This window comes from Hippichthys cyanospilos, chromosome 2 (genome assembly GCF_059441005.1).
Source record: "Hippichthys cyanospilos isolate Australia breed blue-spotted pipefish chromosome 2, RoL_Hcya_1.0, whole genome shotgun sequence".
In the NCBI taxonomy this organism is placed as follows: Eukaryota; Metazoa; Chordata; class Actinopteri; order Syngnathiformes; family Syngnathidae; genus Hippichthys; species Hippichthys cyanospilos.
The window spans coordinates 19979417-19998728 of NC_142370.1; the positions used below are offsets into that span (position 1 = coordinate 19979417).

At 40.9% G+C, this 19312-nt stretch overlaps 2 protein-coding genes across 3 annotated transcripts; one reads left to right on the forward strand and one right to left on the reverse strand.

The window, feature by feature from the left end:
• Positions 1-1085: 1085 nt before the first annotated feature.
• On the forward strand, positions 1086-10859 carry g6pd (glucose-6-phosphate dehydrogenase). 2 transcript variants are annotated; one of them, XM_088407587.1, is made up of 13 exons: positions 1086-1173; positions 2249-2370; positions 6278-6315; positions 6443-6551; positions 6690-6907; positions 7068-7226; positions 7732-7857; positions 8018-8111; positions 8190-8376; positions 8455-8690; positions 9541-9617; positions 9773-9865; positions 9953-10859. In XM_088407587.1, the coding sequence occupies exons 1-13, from the start codon at positions 1152-1154 to the stop codon at positions 10041-10043; spliced, it is 1572 nt and encodes a 523-aa protein (XP_088263713.1). In that variant the 5' UTR covers positions 1086-1151; the 3' UTR covers positions 10044-10859. The 2 variants fall into 2 exon arrangements, with proteins under 2 accessions (XP_088263713.1, XP_088263714.1); XM_088407588.1 differs by lacking the exon at positions 1086-1173 and adding an exon at positions 1181-1328.
• Positions 10860-11072: 213 nt separating this feature from the next.
• Positions 11073-16719, reverse strand: LOC148427770 (glycerol-3-phosphate dehydrogenase [NAD(+)], cytoplasmic). Its single transcript, XM_088407591.1, has 8 exons — positions 16478-16719; positions 14187-14364; positions 13807-13947; positions 13500-13638; positions 12684-12796; positions 12071-12307; positions 11880-11986; positions 11073-11785 (listed from the first exon to the last, which is right to left on the reverse strand). The coding sequence occupies exons 1-8, from the start codon at positions 16519-16521 to the stop codon at positions 11689-11691; spliced, it is 1056 nt and encodes a 351-aa protein (XP_088263717.1). The 5' UTR covers positions 16522-16719; the 3' UTR covers positions 11073-11688.
• Positions 16720-19312: the final 2593 nt, after the last annotated feature.

The following is a 19312-nucleotide window of genomic DNA, read 5'->3' on the forward strand; positions in this document are numbered from 1 at the left end:
AAGTTAACCAATACATTTTTTGGTTCAGTTAGAATTGGCCTTCTTAGTTGTACTGGTGCATTATGTTCCGGCTTATAGTACGTGATTTTTATATCCCAAAAACTTAAAGGTTTAAGCAAAGTACTGTATTTTCTTATAATTGCTGCAACATTTGACCCAGTGTAATCAAGGTGGAAAAGCGGTTACAATTCTCTAGATTTACCGGTTAGGCAACTTTGGTCTGAAGTGAAGTGCACACACACACATGAACACACAGAACCACAGAATGGCCCACCCCACTCCTACTTTAGTATGCCGATGTTTTTCAACCAATCATCGTGCCACTAAATTTAGTTTCGGGAAAATGTTCAACAATTTCAGATTACGGTTTTGCTTATAAATGGCTTTAGAGTTATCTAATAATATGATTCAAATAGTGGTCGGACTACAGTATACTTCATAACAAATCACTAACCACTGCAAACCACTAAGAAAGGCAGATGGAGCGATATTCAACCATTAGGTCACCTACGCACATGACGCAACACTTTGTGAAATTCATTTCCTCATTCTTGCCAGACTTATTGTGCAGTTTCCAAAATAAAGAACCTCATACCAATTAATAATCTACTTTGGCTTCCTGAAAGCACAAAAGAAGGGTTAAATAAATAAATCAGCATTCCTTCATGTGGCTTCAAATAAGCATCCCCCCCTAAATTACATTTATTGTATTCACTGCTATTCGAAAAGAGAGACCTTGGTAAAACATCTACTCTATATAATGGTTATTATGACACTAGCTTGGAACCGTCATCTGAAAGCTATTCGAACAAATAGTTGTTTTGACCATAACTGGTCCAGCGAAGGATAAGAGTTTGGATTTAGTTAATTGTGAATGATTTATCCAGCATGTTATTAATCTACAACATGTTAAATATCTAAAAAAAAAAAAAGTACAAAAAGTACAGTACAACACTGGATATAGTTTTGATGACTTTTTTGTGCGGTGCCACGCGCATTAATTTCCGTAAACTGCGCTGGCTCACTTGCGCGCAACAAGAACGCTTGCGCGCGTGCACGAGCACGTGGCGTTAGAGAGCTTCGATAAAGGACGCTTTCACTGCGCGCCGTCGCTCCGCCCACCAGCGAGTCAGTGACGTCACCGAGCAGCAATGGGAACTCGGGCGAGCGCTGGTGAGTTTCGCGCAAACCAATAATATCGCTCAATTTCACCTTGTCACTCGAATAGGGAAGTTGCGCGCTGTCCCAGTTCGGTGGGATTTTCGCGTGGGCATCATTCAATTACGCAGTGCGTTCTGTTGTGCGTTTTTCTGCTTGAAAACGGGCACGTAAGTAAGACTTATTTTTGTTCTTCAGTTGCATTAGCATTCGCCGAGTTTGGCGCCGCTTGCTAGCTTAGAGGCAACAGCTTGTGTTGTCATAACAGCACGTGAAGCTAAGCATTGATGACAGGGCAGTTTCTCTTCGCGGTTCGCAGCCAAATGGCTCACAGAAAGACAGAAAGAAGCCTCCAGCAGCACAGACAAAAATAATTGCTACGTTTTGCATTTGGCGCCGACCTGTAAGTTCGCCGTTTAGACGATCGGCGAAGAACCCCAATGACTACCTTGACTAGTGTGGTCATCTATCAAGGTGTTGAGCGGAGAGGTTGATCCCTGCTTAATAGGGGATTTAGTGGAGGATTCGACTAATATCATTATAGTTTTTGCCTCGGTCTATTTGTGGACGTTGTAGTGACTGTAGAGGGGTTAGTACGTTGAAGCCTAAATCCACGTGCTCCCACTGTTGTTGTTTATTCCGCTTAAAAGCCTATCAGCTGGATTTAACTCCGATGCGCGAAAAGAGCTATACGCCGTACTCCAGGAAGTACTGCTCAAAGTTTTTTTCCATTCACCCAAAAGAGGAGCAATTTCCTTCATCTTCACTTTGGGGAGTGTGTGGATGAGGAAGTCATTCTTGAGCAGTACAGCTCTTGCCGGAAATGTAGCATTCTCTCAATATTGACAGTATTCAGGTGGTTGAATACTTCCCGGTGAGTGTCAAGTAGTGAGTAAAACAAGTTTTTCGTGGAAGTAGAAGTACGAATTGCGAGTCTTACTTAAATACAGCCCTGTAAGAAAAAATGCAGACTCTATACCCAAGTTCAAAAGTAAATTCATCTTGATGGTTGGTTTATCAAATGGAGTAACGCTGTTCTTCACTATCCGTCCCTTCTTTGTATCACATGCCTATTTCCATTTTTTTGTAGAGAAAATGAACAACATTCCCTTGTCTCGCTCCGAGGTGTTTGGGGAGCTGCGGAAGGAGCTGCACAATGATCTTGACTTCCGACAGTCCGATGTTCACGTATTCATCATCATGGGAGCTTCGGTGAGAAATTTCAGTGACAATGTAGTAGTATCAGAGCATCTCTACTGAGAGAGCGAGACATCTTGGATTTTTTGATTATTTTTTTTTTTCTTTCTTAAGTGTTGTAGGCCAAGGCTAAAACGGTTGTTTTCCATGGTAAAAGTAGATGTTTTATTTTTGTTTAACTTTTGGAAATCAGGGAATGTTACCATAGAGAAGCTGAAATTAAAAGGTTTTCGATCATTTTAAATGAAAAAGTTGTGTAAATTTAGAATAACATGATCAAAAATGATTACCGGTTAATTCATTCATCAGATAGTTTTTGTATAACCGTTTTAACCATTGTACTTTATTACATGCAATGATAAAATAGAAAATGATATCATTATACTTCATATAATTAAAATACATCCTAGATTTGCATCCCAGATATGCAGTTAGTTAACCATGTAGAAAAACACATAAGAAAAATACATACTCTATGCACAAATAAAAAACTGGCAGACAGTTGTGACCAAAGTCATTCAGTCACTGCATTTTTTTAAATAGGCAAGTCCTTTAAAAAAAAAAAAAGCCAGATGGCTCTTTTCCAGGTAGATCACTGGACTTTTTGGTGATGCAAACCATTTTAATTGTGTATGCACAAGTTGTAATACTGTTTGATTTAGTGCCTAAAGCATCAGAAACCTGATCCCTTTGCATGATCTCTTGTACATGTCAATCATTTAAGAAGTATGTAATAGGTTTCGGAATGCTGCAGTAGTTGCGAATTATCAGATAGAGGAAATGTTGAAAGTTATTTCACCAAGCTTTAACAAGCAAGGGCAGCTCGGCAATTCAAGGTTTCAAAAGCATTGCCTCAAGGTTCCTCTTTGCCTAGAGCCCAAGACTTTGTATGATACCGTCCATTCTGCAAGGTCACTAAAGCACTCAACCTTTATTTCAAGTAACTATTGTGACTTTATTCTGAAATATTTGATATAAAAATATATTTTAACAAAAGCATTAATCATGATGTGTCCTCAAAGCACTCTGACTATGCACTTTAAAAAAAAACCCATTAAAATGACTAAAAAATGACAGAATCCTGGTCACTTCTAAGTCAACAGTTACTGCCAACGGCTATAAAAACTTTGAGGGATGTTTTAACAAAGCAATACTCAACTTGTTTTTTCCCTCTTGTGGAGGTATAACTTTTTGCTGTTATAAAAGTATGTTGTGTAGGGGTTCTCAATGCGTCGATTGAGACATCAATAGTATCGCAATGCCAGACATGAAAAAAATAAAAATACAAAAATAACAGGCACCAGAATTGGCACATTTCCAACTAGTGATGTGACATTCACGAATAACCTGAGTCTTTTGAACGTCTCTTTACTGCTCGGGTGTCCAAACTTGATCCTCAAGGGCCGGTATCCTCCATGTTGTCTTTCCCCGACACGCCTGATTCAAGTGATCGGCGAGCTCAGCAGAAGCCTGATAATGATCCTGATCATTTGAATCAGGTGTGTCGGGGGAAAAACCTGGAAAACATGCAGGACAACGGCCCTCGAGGATCGAGTTTGAACACCCCTGCTTTGCTGTCAATAAACGCACTGCGTGCACGGCTCTCTTGAGGACAGTTGTATTGGTGCGGGGGTAGGCGACTCCTGTCCTGGAGAGCCACTATTATGCATGTATTCGGTGGCTCCCTCCTTTAACACATCTGATTCAAACGATCAGGATCGTTACCTGGCTTCTGCAGAGCTCGCTGTTGATTTGAATTAGGTGTGATGATTGGTAACGGGGTTGCCTTCACCCTCTTTAGTGCTATGGAAGGCAAGGAGTTAAAACACAACAAGTCATGGAGGGATTGGATGAAGAGGGAATGCATAAACAACAACTGTTTGTTGGATTAAAAAAGGGGGCTGAGGTGGAGATGAGAAGCAGAGAACAGCTCAAAATGGTTGAAGTGAGGGGCTACAGGATGTCAAAACATCCCAAGGGCAGTCTACATACACACTTGGGCTGGCTAATGTATGTAAAACGTTCTTTATATTTGCTTATATCTTGAAATTTGAGTGCTTACTTTTGGACTTGTCCATATGTCAAAATGAAACAATGTTTGGCACAATTACCAACATGCCTAATGTACCACCTATAAAATGAATTCAGCCCACATCATTAAAACCTGTTAGATTTTAGAAGAAGACAATCTCTGATTTTCCACCACTTAACACTTAAAGTGTGACATAGTTGCACTGCATGACTAATACCAATGTTTCTTTTATAAAATGTTGATGTATTAAAACCGGGGTTTCCAAACGTCTTTTCTTTGAGAGCCGTATCCAGAAGAATAAACAGACATGAGGGCCAAGTACTTTAAACAAAAAATATATGTTAAACATTTATGGATGGCGGGCCACAAGTGGGCCCTGGGTCGCAGTTTGGATAACTCTGCTTTTAAACTACAGTTTAACTACACCTAGTTACAGATGTACTGTATTTTTGCTTCAAGCCGTAGGTGACTCGACAATACAAGGAGATGGTTAATTAATTACTGAACGTAGTAATACATCATCGCCAGCATTAGGAACTAGTGGGATAGAATTGACAACACGTACTTCTCATCCTTTGTGCTTTGTTAAAATTAGTAATGAATAATCAAATTCAGAAATAAATACGAAGGTGTCCTCTGACGTTCAACATAGTAAAAGGCATTATTCAAAGCAACATCCAGCTAAGTGACATAGCGTTTTCAAGATGCAGGCAATTACAGTCAGTCTTAGCTAGGTAAAACATACTGTTGAAAGGCATTGGTCAAACTGCATTACTAATGTCACAATAACTGTTTTGCTGCCATCATCAGACATTTGCTTTTGCCTACATTGGTATTTCTTTGCCGTTGTGATTACATTTGTCTGCTGACGTGTCACATGAGATATACTGACATATCATGCGATGCCACGCATAGGGTTTACTTAGCCTTTGAAGCATATTTCTGGTTTGACCGTTTTAGTTGAATTGCTTTTGGGGTGTTGGCGCTGCCTTACAGGATCGCAGATCTGTAGAAATTACTGCCACCTGCTGGCTAAAATAGGAAGCTTACAAACTTGGGCGTAATTGAGGTCCATGGCGTTATGAAGTGAAATAATAAAGGTCAAGTTTTCTCATCACTGTCAGGATTCATGCCATCAATCGAGCAATATCCCCGACTTTGCACACACAGTGCATATATTTGCAGTCATTGCCTTGCGGGGTGACAAATGCAGTTTTTCATTCTGCTCTGCTCTTGAGAGGTGTGGAGGTTTTTGCTATGTCATTGGCTGTCAGCATTTTTCTTTCAGGTCGCTACACTGGCAGAACAAGAGAAGGACTCAAGCGTGTGCTGTTTCACTTTAGTTGAATCTATTTACTGCCAAGCTAGTTGATCACTCTACATCGTAACCAACTACTCATTATGGAAGGGACAGAGATTTTGAGTAAATGGGTGCATAAATAGTCTTTGTCTGTCTTTCTAGTCTTAATTTTTTCTTTCTAGCCATTGAGTGTGCCGTTCAGAGTCTGTTATGCTTTCATGTCCATCTAGTATATATTTTCTGTGCTTTCAGTCTTGTTCAGCTGTGCCGTTGCCTTGTAATTGAATAATTCTACTAAAATGACCATTCCTTCTGTGTTTTGATACAGCCTTTGGGTTGGATATTATGTATGATAAACACCTGTGTGTTGAATTTGTTGTTTTTCAACCTCAACTTCCCCGTCTTCTCTGAAGTCTGAACTTGTTGAGGCCCTTAACCATTTTCGGTTGTTTCTCATTTGGTCACCAGAGTGTCTTTTGCCACCCATAGAAGAGAACTTCCATCACATGTTCACTCAGTTCATCAGGGTGACGTGACTAAGTTAGTTTGGAACCAGTACAATATTTTCATTTGTGTGTTTGGCCCTGCAGGGTGATCTGGCCAAGAAGAAAATCTATCCAACCCTGTGGTAAGTAAAATCATAACCTTGGAAAATTCCACTATTACTAATAGCGACGACTTGTATCGTTCCACTACAGACTCATACTTGTTAAAATACCGATTAAATAAGTTATGACTGAATTTTTCTCTTTCAGGTGGTTGTTCAGAGATGGCCTTCTCCCAGAGAAAACATTTTTTATCGGCTTTGCTCGGTCAGATCTGACGGTTGATGCAATCAGGGCTTCCTGCATGCCATACCTCAAGGTAGTTGGACAAGAAAACCTATTGTAATATTGTGCGTATGTTTGTGGTATCGTCCCTCTTCAAATATTTATGTTTAGTTGAAATGTTGTTACCTTGCTGTAATATACCAATATTCGACCTGCTCATCTCCCGATGCAGGCGACAGACTCTGAAGCAGATCGCTTGTCAGTCTTCTTCAGCAGAAACTCATACGTAAGTGGAAACTATGGTGATGACGATTCCTTCGGGAATCTCAATCAACACATCCTCACTCTGCCGGGAGGATCTGAGGCAAACCGGCTCTTCTACCTGGCTTTGCCGCCCACAGTCTACCGCGATGTTACCAAGAACATAAAGCACCGCTGTATGAGTGAAAGGTCAATCAACAGCTTTTTCCTCATCTCTCGATCACTTGCAGTGTGCTCGTGTGAGATTGGATTTTCTTTTTTTGTACGAAAAACTTTAGCGAGTGCTAGCCATGGTACCTTTATCGAAGCTCAGGTCTTGGCTCTAATGTGAATTGTGACTTTTTTGTAGTGGCTGGACGAGAGTGATTGTGGAGAAACCGTTTGGACATGACCTTCAAAGCTCCGAAGAGCTGTCCGCTCACCTCTCTTCTCTTTTCACCGAAGACCAGATCTATCGTATAGATCACTACCTTGGCAAAGAAATGGTGCAGAACCTTATGGTGCTGAGGTAAAAAATACAAATGTTACATTTTATCGGAGGGTCATTTTTGTGTGTATTTGAAAATGTGTTTCTCTGGGATTGTCACCCGCATTTTTGGAGTTATACCTTGAATAATTCATGACCAGCCATCGAAAACACACCGTCGTACTGTATATCAAAGACATCATCTGACTGTATAACAAAAACTGTTAAGAGGAAGTATGGTGTACATGTATTAGGCTCGTTATTGTGATATCATGGTAGTAAGACATATTAGAAATGTACTACAACACTCTGAAAGGTGGTCCTAATGTTTATAACTCTGCTATCTATCTAGTTGAGGTACTAAATCAGCTTTTGATGCAATACAGTTTGACATCGCTGCAAAATCTTTTAAGTTGACTCACTTCAGTTGTACGTAGATACTTCCCTGCCGCAGGGAAGTCATTCAACAAAAGCAGCTTGCTGTCCGGAACAGGTGTGTTTTTGCATGCTGTTGCTCTGAAGAACACACGATATGATGTTCTTACAGATTTGGAAACCGCATCTTTGGACCAATCTGGAATAGGGACAGTGTGGCCTGTGTGGTCCTCACATTCAAAGAACCTTTTGGCACACAGGGAAGAGGAGGCTACTTTGATGACTTTGGAATTATCCGGTGAGAGGCCAGAATAGCGGTGCGATGCTGTGCAATTGTGTTGCCCAATGAGGAGAAGAATTCAAGAGGTCGCATGCTCTCATAATAAAGCTGCACGATCACTTGACAGACAGTAGACACCCCGGCTTCTTGTCTGTGACCTCTTCTTTGTTCTGATTAGAGATGTCATGCAGAACCACTTGCTCCAGTTGCTGTCTTTGGTTGCCATGGAGAAACCTGCCTCCACCAGCTCTGATGATGTCAGAGACGAAAAGGTACCGTATTGTTTTTTCACTGATACAAAATGAAATTTTGCAAGTTATCCGTCCTATGGATGTGCTTTCTTCTTGAAGGTGAAAGTGCTGAAATGCATCAGTCCAATTTTAATGTCAGATGTGGTGCTGGGTCAGTATGTGGGTGACCCAGATGGGAAAGGAGATGCCAAACTGGGTTATCTTGATGATCCCACAGTTCCCAAAGGATCAACTCAGTCGACATTTGCCACAGCGGTGCTCTATGTGCACAACGAGCGCTGGGACGGTAACGTTTTGTCACCCTTCAGAAAACCTCCGCACTACCAAATCTGGATCTAAGTTAGAACACATGCTTCCTCCTCAGGTGTTCCTTTCATCCTTCGCTGTGGAAAAGCGCTAAATGAGAGGAAGGCTGAGGTGCGCCTGCAATTCACAGACGTCCCGGGAGACATTTTTGCAAATCAGTGTCGTCGTAATGAGCTGGTGGTTCGGGTGCAACCCAATGAAGCCGTCTACGCCAAGATGATGAGCAAGAAACCTGGTGTGTACTTCTGCCCTGAGGAAACTGAGCTGGACCTTACCTACAAGAGCAGATATAAGGTATGCGCTATCAAATTTGATGACGCTGCATGCATGCGTCCTCACTGGTGCTACCTTTTGTAATGGTGCGTTCATACTAAATGCGAAAAATCATTTCTTACACTCACTTGCTTTTGGTCGCCGGGTGTTTGCTGCCAGCATTTTAGCTTGTTTGGGCGGGGGAGGGTGTCTTCGCTTAGTTGTGCAGTTTATGGTGGATTGTTAAAGCGGACGGCCGCTGAGAACTTTATCTAACTTTATCTTTTCTGGGACTGCGGTGGAGCAAATCTATTATCCACAAGCACATTTTATTTATTCATTTTTGCATTGTGCGTTCTTTACTTTGTGGCAAAACTTGCCTGACAGAAAAAAATTAAGCAATCAAGCGGCCAATACAATCCTAAATGCTGTTGATGTTGGACTATCACTAATTTGGCACAGTAAATCCATACATTTCAACAGCTGGTAAAAATACTAAACATACCAGGAATCCCAGGTTCCTCCCTCACCATTCCACAAGTCAGGTGAGTGCTGCTTGGCTCTGTCTCCTGTATTGAAAGCTCAGCTGGCCTTAAAACTGGCTGCTGTGAGACCTTCCTGCCCCCTGTAGATACTGATTGATTGCCTGCCGCAACACGATTAGCAACAAAATTACCATTTAAAAAATCTTTTTTTTACTTCTGCGAACAGGTTAAAATGAGCAGAATTTCACTTGTCTGTCTTCCTGTGTCACGTCGCTCCATATGTGACAAGTTGCGCCACCTAAATTGACACCAACTCAAAATGTGATTTTTTTTTTTTTTTCCTTCCATGCGCTCGGTGTGAACGCAGCATAACCTCTGATCTTTGTTTTTTTTTTTTTTTTTTGAAGGATGTAAAGTTACCAGATGCCTATGAACGTCTCATTTTGGATGTCTTCTGTGGGAGTCAGATGCACTTTGTACGCAGGTCTGTAGTTAAAAAAACGGTTACCACTTGACAAGTCTGTCGGCTCTTTTAGATGTGACTAACAGTGCTTATCAGATCTTGTCACCATTGCAGTGTTTGTGTTTTTTTAAATGTACAAATGAAAGATTTTAACTTGCATTGTAATGCCTCGACAGTGATGAATTAAAGGAAGCCTGGAGGATCTTCACACCCCTTCTTCATCAAATTGACAAAGAAAGGACAAAACCTATTCCTTACAAATATGGAAGGTCAGTCACAGTGTGTATATTCTCAATTGGAAGTAAATGTCACATACGCATGTTGACAGTCTCCCCCTCTAAAACCTTTTTTTCTAGCCGGGGACCAGCAGAAGCTGATGAACTAGTAAAGAGAGTTGGATTCCGCTATGAAGGCACTTACAAATGGGTGAACCCCAACAAACTTTAAACTATGGTGCACTGAGGAAGGAGTTAGGCATGTAGAATAGATTGAGGGATGCATCATGTTTGGTGAGCCGCACTGTGTCCCAAAGATGCTTTACAAAGTGATGTTTTTTCCACTGTGGCTCCAGTTATTATATCTCAGGTTGAATTGTTGTTTCTCCGAGCCACTTTATCGGATGCTCAAACGAGTGAAGAATTTAACAAAGCTAGCGTCATGATTTTCTCCCTTTTGGTTGGTTGTGGGGAAACGTTAATTTGGTCTTGCAGAAAACATATGAAAGCCATTTTTTTTTCCCGGGGGTGGGAGGGGGAACACAAAATGCCTGATAAGCAGGCTGCATTTATTGGTCAGCCATCATTTTTAACCGAGCCTCTGAACTGTACCAAAAATATGGTAACTGAACAGAGCGGACCACTGGAAGTACTTTGCACAAGCAAAGCCCACTATTGTGATTGTAATACATTTTAGTCAACATTTATTCTCTCTCTGCCTTTAATCCAGACCACTGGTTCTCATAAACAGACAGAGAACACAAATACCTTAGTGGCATGTATATTGAAATACAGCAGTCTTAAGTGTCCTCAAGGGCATGAAGGCAAAAACTCATGTAGCCTCCCTCTGATTGCATTCCCCTTTGTTTACATATTCACACATATTCAAGTTCATTCCATTTCTTTCATCTAGAAACATAAAGCAGGTGGACACATCAGGTTTGAATGTCCTTGTAATGACCAACTATGCTGCTCTTTTCTGCCGTCATGTAATGCTAGTAATACCACCTTAATATTGTGTAATAAACTACTTTTGCTTCTTCTTTAAGTTTGATCGTATAAGTCATTTTATTCAAGTGTTATGTTTGTAATATTAGATCTTCATAAATATTATAAACTTGTAGCCGTATTTGCGAAACAGCTTTTACTTTTCTTATTTCCAAACCGATTGTGTTTTGTTTTTTGTTTTTTTTAAAGAGAAGTCACTAAGTGTATTGACCACCACGATTCCCACTTGAATGCAGGAAGAGGTTGAGTAAAATAATATTCCACCAATGACTAGATTTATTCACAGACAAATGTTGACACTTTAAAAATAAAAATGCAAGCTGTTAGGCAGTCATGTTCCAAATGGACGGGCATTTCAAAAACAGAAATAGTATTTGGTTTGCACAAATAGGTGTACTAACCAAGACTTACTGTTGTAACCATGCATTCTAAGGCACTTGTTTTGTAAAAACGGTTGCTCTGCGTAATTAATATAAAATACAAGCCATGACGTGATTTGAGGACACACAAAAAAAAAAAGCTACTCAGACATGAAGCAAGGCTACATTTTGTTGAAATCATTTCGGGTAATGGTTCAGTGTCCACTGGACGGCATTATTGTTATTCCACACATCTGACTACCGTCCATATCAGATGGACAGACATGTTTGATTTGATGAAATGTAAAAGCACTTCAAACCTTGGTTAAGGACAAAATAGAGTTAAAAGCACAAATATTATGCAGCATCTCCATGGAGTGAACATAAGGGCCACTGTGTTGCATCACACGGTGTCACAGAGTAACTGGCGGCCTCACGCTTTGGATGAGTAACAGATGACATGGTGACGTTCTGTTCATGTAGAAGGCACTTGGTCCATTTTGTTCACCTTTACATGTGTTCTGGATGGTTCTGCAAGCAGCTGATAAACTCGGTGACTGGATGGCCCTGGTAGCAGATCTGATAGACAGCATTGAAAAGTGGGAACCTGATGGAGAGAACACTTTTCACTGAGCATATAAATGAGGTGGATTGATGCCATTTGATTCCCCCGAGTTGGGCTGCACGTTTGCTTGGCTTACTTGTCAATCAGGTTTTTGTGCTTGAGGATGAGATAGACCTCTGCTGCAGTCGCTGGTCCTTGCAGCTTCTGACCATTCAGCATCTCTTTCTCCAGCTCCTCAATGGACTGACGAGAAATGGGCAACATAACTTACATCATAGGAAATACTCTGAGAAGTTAACTCATTGGAGGCGAACTCCTCCCACTCACCTTTCCTGTCTTTACAAAGGCCTCGGCTACCTTGCGATTGCGGCCACCGTAGCAGGTTGTGATGAGATCAGCGACACCGCAGCTTTCCAGAAAGGTTGCAGAAGACACGGGCCCGGCCGTGCAAAAAATTCGGGCGAATGCGATCATCTCCATTAAACCCAACCGGATCACGGCAGCTTTTGTGTTATCCCCAAATCCCAGACCATCACAGAAACCTGCCCCTACGGCGACAATGTTCTATGGGACACAAAGAAAAGATAAGCCGCAACAAATTTTAACTTGTAAAGTTCTCACATGAGCACAATATCTCATTTAATGACGCAAACAACAAAAAGTTTGCTGGGGAAAAAAATAACTTAGAATAAGATCTACTTGTATTCTTGGTGTGTATATATTATGCATCACTCACTGGCCATTGAACTTTCTTTTCGTAAACAAACCATTGACCCTACCCGAGTCTAAATTTATGTAGCGTTATATGTACTGCTGCATGCACTGTAAATCTATGACCCCATAAAGGCCACATTCACAGTGAATATAAGTTAAAAACTCACATATTGTGTAGGCGAATGGTTGTATTCATGTCATCTTAGATTTTGTGCAGAAAGTTCACCTTTAAAGCTCCACAGATTTCCACCACATCATGCTCTTGCACAACAGTCACACGGAAGTTGCTGGTCTGCATGAGTTCCTTTAGAAGAGCCCCGTGGTTTTCGTTCTTGCATCCTGGAAGATGAACACCCAAACATTTGAGTTGCCTAAACTTGGTGCCTCTTTTTTATTTGATTTTTTTTCCTTGAGCACCTATCAGCAGAGCGAGAAATGTTTTCCTCTGCTGTGGCATGGCTTAAAACACAGAAGCAGGCTGTCTTAAGGTTACAACTGCAAAGTCAAACAAACCCACTTTTGTCAAACAAGAAAATGGATGGCAAATTTAAAATCTCGTGCTTAAGGCAAGAAGCCTTTTATGATGAACATTTTCTTAATGTTAACAGAGCTCTCCGACTTGTCCCTTTTGAAACACAGCATGAACGACTGCTGTGAAATTGCAGCCTGAGGCTGTAACATACGGACTTCATTCTCTCCCTAAGAGGCTCATCAACTCTGAAAGACGCTCCAACGTGAAATCAATTTCAGACACAAATGCTATCTGGACTCAAGTAAGCACCCGGAAAACCTGACTTCAAGGAAATGGCACCGCTGCAGTCCTAAACATTCTGGTATTTCTAAAATAGGTATTATGGAACAAAAAAGAAAAAACAAAAAAAGCAAGCAAAATGAAATAGAAATAGATTGACCTGAATCTGCTCGCATTCTGATTTGTCAGGAAAATTCCTCCTGAATGTAATTTTAGAAGCCATATACTGTACATGGTACAGCAACTGTACTGGCAACACGGTACGTAAAAGACAGGTGAAGCAAGACTAACCAATGGTGGTCTCACAAAACTTCTCATCAGCAACTTCGTTGGCAATGTTGGCCCCCATCAGCACACTCATTGCAATACCAAGCTTCTCCTGGATCACGTCAGAGATGAGTTTGAGTCCATCAGGCCCTTCATCGACTCCCTACAAAAAAGAAAAAGCATGTTAACGTGTACCAGCATTTACATTATGGCAACTATAGGGGTGGGGGGTTGACAGGACACACCGCTGTGATGGTTTATGGCCCTTTAGGGGCATCGTGTCAATTGTAAAGTGGGCTTCAGATGACGCTATATTACTGCAAAGTCAGACCTTGATTAGAGATATGCCCAATGCGTCACTCTTTATCTTGCCCTTCATGGCGTCACAGGCTTTTCCAATAAACTGGTGCGGGATGACAAACACCAGGATGTCTGCATCAGCAGATGCTTCCACCAGGTCTGGAACGGCCAGCTGAGCATAAATGACAGCATGGGAGGATGGAAGACATCATTAATGCATTTATATTTGATGAGCTGTAATGCCTTTGAGGGTCAAACCCTGAGTCTGATAAGAACTTAAAGGACATTTCTATCCAAAAGAAGCACAGCGTGCATGCTAACAAGCATTCAAGCGATAGCAGGGGGGGCGGGGGGCAAAGCAACATCCCATGACTGACTTGATAAATGAAAAGGAAACTAAATTGGTCTTACCACATTTGCTGGTAACTTGTGGCCAGGAAGGTACTTCACGTTCTCATGATCGGTGTTGATAATTTCAGTCAGTTTGCGCCCATTCACCAACTCCTCAAACACCCACATTTTTACTGTGTTGTCAAATTTGGAATTCCGAGCGGCATTGGCACCCACTATCTTGGCAATGGCAGAGCCCCTGTGTCGTTCATAACGTATAGTTAGTTTGTGACCTCACCCCAAATTACATTAGCCACATACAGTTTCCGTTGGTGCCAACGATGGGATAACAAATGATTGATAGAACAGAAAAGCCCTTTAATTGTATAATTATTGCAATAGTTATGATGACACATCTAATGTCGTGTGGCGTTTCAAGCGATTGCTTGTGACTTTTTAAAATGGACTAGATAGCAAAGATTAAGTTTACAGTTCTGTGCCTTCAATGTGTGTGTGTGTGAGTGTCTGTAAATTTCATCGTCTTTGTGACGACTGAGAGGTGGGTGCTTCGTCGGTACTGACGAGCCGACTATTTGCAGACGAACCGCCGGATGACAAAGATTTTAAACACGACAGACTGTCACCTCACGGTTAATTAAATCTTCCAAATTTCTGAAAAATGCTAAAACTGCAATATACATGGGAGCATGGAAGAACACAGCCTAAATAGTCAGCGTATACAGAACACATTCTGTAGGCAGGAATGACTAGCTGAGTGCTAGAGCATTAGTATGCAACAGACACAATTAAGACAACGTTAAGAAGGTTTTCTTAATGTATTGCACTAAGCAACACTTTCCTCATAAAAATAGCTGTGCATGCCCAGCACGTCAATGTTTAAGCTGTGTTTCACCATCATGTGTTGTACAGACCTTAAGTAAAAAGCAGTGTTTAGAATAAGGTATTAAGAGATTTTTGTGCTACTTTGATTTGTAAATATGATTTGAACGAATAAATCACTTGCACATAATTGCGCAAAGCATTCTGGGATGCCTGTGAGGTGACAGCATTCAATAACTAATGGACGCATTACAAAATGACAATATCCCTCTGTTTAGCTTAACCGGGAAATGCAAGATAGACATTTTAAAATTCACCCAAAAAGGGATGAGCTAGTAAATTAAGGTCAGCAAAACCTTGCTGAAGTTTGTAGTGTATGGGATAGATGATACGTGATACATGACAGGTAATCACGTGATACGATACATACATGCTGACAGATGTGTATGCTCCCTGGTGGACGTGATTCCGTATTGCAGTCTAGTGCCAAGGGATCACACACTAGGCAATTTGGCGCGTGCTTAGTTGATTTTGTCTTAAACGTGCCTACTTATTTTGGGTGATTGAAGTGAAGCTGTGACCCCGGTGGGGAAGGGCGGCTCTGGAAAATGTATGGGTGGATGAATTGAACACTTTTGTCTTTTGTTTAAGGCCAAGCTGTAGAGCAGGGGTCACCAACCTTTTTGAAAGTGAGAGCTACTTCTTTGGTACTGAGTAATACAAAGGGCTACCAGTTTGTGTGAAGGCACAAAACAAGGTAATGATTTTTCACAATAATTAAGGAAACGCTGTAGTAAATATGCAAATCGAGTGTAATATGTAATGTAAATGTAATACATAATTCATGTGTACACACGTTTACACTTTTTAAATTATTACTACATCATTACGAGGCCAGAACAATGGCCAGAACAATGTTCAATGGCATTGAACAATAGTTCAATGGTGAACTATTTTATTAATATGAGGCAGGCTCCTCATGTGGCCCGCAAACACCATGTTGGTGACAGCAGGTCTGTAAAGCACAGCAAACGGAGGTGTTTATGGGATATCACTGTAAGCCAGTGAATCAAGGACTAAACTAGCAGCTAAATCGTTTCACATTTACATTTAGTAATTACATTGTAATTAAGTTTTATCAATTTAATTCAATTTAAAAATCACGCCACATTGCACAGTATATGTTTGTATTTAATCGAGAATAGTGATGTGACGTCAGACCGCCAGTCTGGTCAGGTGCTACGCACACAAAAAGGCAGCGTGGAAAATGCTCAAATGAGGATGACAGCCGCGAGGGCTATGCTCATTTGTATGGACAAGTAACGTGGAGCGGTTAGCAAAGTATACACTGAGCAAACAAAGATAGTTAGCTAGCTGTTAACAGTGGCGGCGGACAGACAGCCGGTGATGCTAATTTGGCTAGCAAAAGGAGCACAGGAGAGATGGCCACGCGTTTACAAAGTCAGCCCCCCTTAATCCAACACGAACAAGCCTCGCTCTGTATACAACGGAGCATCGGTGCTACTACTTGCCAATTGCCAGATCCGATGATGCAGACTTTCTTCGCGGCTGCCATGGTGAAAAGGCAAATCGATGAGTGAGTGAACACTTAGTGAGGTTATGCAACGCTCCAGCAGCTGCCTGCTTGACTGCCTAATGCGCCGGTGTCGACGAGTAGAGCCCTTCGTGTTATTGGCCTGCGTGAAGGCAGACTCCGTCCATCCCGCCCCCTGCTCCAACCCCGCTTGGTCACTCATTCATCGAGCTGACGCGAGGTTAGTGGGCCCAAAGTAACTCGGGCAAATGTCTCTCGCAACCGCAGCTCACTTGTCTTTATTGCTTCCTCTAGGTAAAACCGTTATCGGCCGTTATCCGATACAGTACTGTTCTTATTGGAATCATCCAGTCACCTTGAATACTTACTGTAACTGTAAGGTCTTTTTCATGGCCAAAAATAAGCGCAATGCATGAATAATGATGTCTCTGTAAATGTGTTATCTATCCTCTCTTTATGGCTTTTTCCTCTGCGTAATTTTGGCATAACCTACACCTTGCTCAACCACAGTTCGTACAGTGTTTAAAAAAAAAACAGAACAAAATCTAATCATTTAAACAGTCATTTAAAAGAAGTTGTGCACAAATGGGCAACCATACTATCTGTTTAATGTAGCTTCTATCTTCCCTGTCTTTTCCCGAACTTTGTTTCACTGTTATACAGTTTTGATCAAATTAAAGGAATACTTATTTTAGCAATTTCAGATATCAAAAGGTCTTATTTTGTCTATAATTTGGTAACAAAATTTTGATCTACATAAAATACATGTTGCCACTTGCTATCGAATGAAAGTGACATCACATGTACTCAGGGGACAGCTCGTGGCGTAGTGAATAGCACGGCTGCCTCACAGTTAAAGAGACCTGAGTTTAAATCCACGTTTCTCCGGCCTTCCTGTGTGGAGTTTGCATGTTCTCCCTGAGCTGGGTTCTCTCCAGGCACTCCGCCTTCCTCCCACACTCCAAAAACATGCATGGCAGGCAGTGTTGGGAGTAATGCATTTCAAAAGTAATTTCATTACTGTAATGCATTACTTTTTACTGTAACACAATAATGTAATATATTACACACAATAAATAGGAATATTGCACTCGTTACAAATGAGAGCAAAGTAATGTATTGCAATGCATTTTTAGCCTGAAAGTGGTGTTTTTTTTCCCCCCCAAATTTGTCAAAAACACCGCGAGATCAGAGGAGAAAAGTCCGGGGCAAAATGTTTACCTGCTGAGTTGCTGAGATGAAACAGCGAGTTGAATATGGACAAGATGTACACAAGATGGACATACAATACGACCATTACTTTCAGTTTGTCAGCGATAAAGACAAGAACAATATAAGGTGCACTTTGAGCGTGACACCTAAAAAGCTGTCCACTTTGCGAAATAGGACCAGTAATTTGGCAAACCATTTAGAGCGGGGCCATAGTAACTTGAAGTTAGTGAAAGTAAAACACGCGGAGGATTGCGCTCTCTCGCTGAGGGATAACACTTCGACATCAAGAGGTTAGGCGCTTTGTTGGGAGATTTGCTGCCACTTCCCACAGTGGATTCACTAGCATTTGGAAACCTTGTCAGCAACATACCTGTTGCAACTAGCAATAATGACAAGGTGAGCTAACACCATTTTTTACTGTGCAATTGCTATTAATAATAGTCTATAAATAGTTATGGTAACTGTGTTTCAACATGAAGGCCTTGCTAGCTCTGACGTAAATTGTCCCTAAATGTGGGAAGTATTCCATTAACTCTGTTGGAACAGGAATGTAAAAAAAAAAATGTATGCCCCATTACATATCATGGAATACATTCAAAGAGTAAACCACTGGAAGAAAAACATTGTAGTCTTAATACTCTTCACAATCTGTTATTGTCAGTTTTCCCTGAGCATACATATGCTTTTCGCTCACATGACCTTTTCATATTAAGATGTTGTTTATCTTTGCACCCATCTATCTCATAGCAATTAATTTAAAAATTCTACCAAGGCAATCACATTGAAAAACCTGAAAATAAATCTTCTGAAACTTTTTTCATTACTACTAGTCACAGAGGTTATTCACGCAATTAAACAGCCCTTCAAGGGTCACGAAGACAGCAATGCATAGTTAAAGGTTCACTTAAGATCTTATAATAACATGGATTTTCCCTCATCCGTTTAATTAATGTATTCATTCATCTATAGCATTCTCTTCTGCATTAATTTCAAGTAGCACACATGAAATTGAGATGTTTCATTTTCTGATTTAAATTCAAGACAAAGCAGCTTACAAAGTTGAAACAATTTCAGTAATGAGACTTCTCAAGAGATGTGTTAAATTGTGGCATGGCCCTTACTTGAAACTAATTTGATCAGACAGTGAGTACATATCTATTTTCGTAACCAAATATTGGTTTCGGTCAGCTAAAATCAATTGAACTAACACATTAAAAGTCACAAGATGTAACCCTCTAACTTCAGTGTTACTGGACCTGGATAAAAGAGGACCTTGTTGTGTAAGACTTGAACAAGAGGCCAGAAACTCGTGAAGGAACTACTAAGTACAGATTCAGCAGTTTGGTGTTCTGTGGTGTTTAAAAATAAATCCGCCTATTGTAGAAAGTGACATTTGAGTCTCAAACTCAACATGAATGGTACATTAATATTCAACAAAAATATTATTTGCATTCGTTTGTTATTGACATGCTGTGGCTATTTGAGGTACAGCGGCAACTGCTGGGAGCTCTGAGTAAGTAAGTGTAAATACTTTTCTACAGAGACTTCTTTTAAACTACACCCTCCCAGGAACCTCTATCCGCTTTTTCTGAATTGGGTA

What these genes read in the sequence shown, in the direction of transcription:
- g6pd (XM_088407587.1), top strand. Translation starts at nt 1,152, where the DNA reads ATGGGAACTCGGGCGAGCGCTG. An exon ending in CAGAACCTTATGGTGCTGAG is followed by an intron (nt 7,227 to 7,731) that starts GTAAAAAATACA and finishes ATGTTCTTACAG; the next exon opens with ATTTGGAAACCGCATCTTTG. An exon ending in GATGACTTTGGAATTATCCG is followed by an intron (nt 7,858 to 8,017) that starts GTGAGAGGCCAG and finishes TGTTCTGATTAG; the next exon opens with AGATGTCATGCAGAACCACT.
- LOC148427770 (XM_088407591.1), bottom strand. Translation starts at nt 16,521, where the DNA reads ATGGCAGCCGCGAAGAAAGTCTGCATCATCGGATCTGGCAATTG. An exon ending in TGGGCATATCTCTAATCAAG is followed by an intron (nt 13,639 to 13,806) that starts GTCTGACTTTGC and finishes TCTTTTTTGTAG; the next exon opens with GGAGTCGATGAAGGGCCTGA. An exon ending in CACAAAAACCTGATTGACAA is followed by an intron (nt 11,786 to 11,879) that starts GTAAGCCAAGCA and finishes TCTCTCCATCAG; the next exon opens with GTTCCCACTTTTCAATGCTG.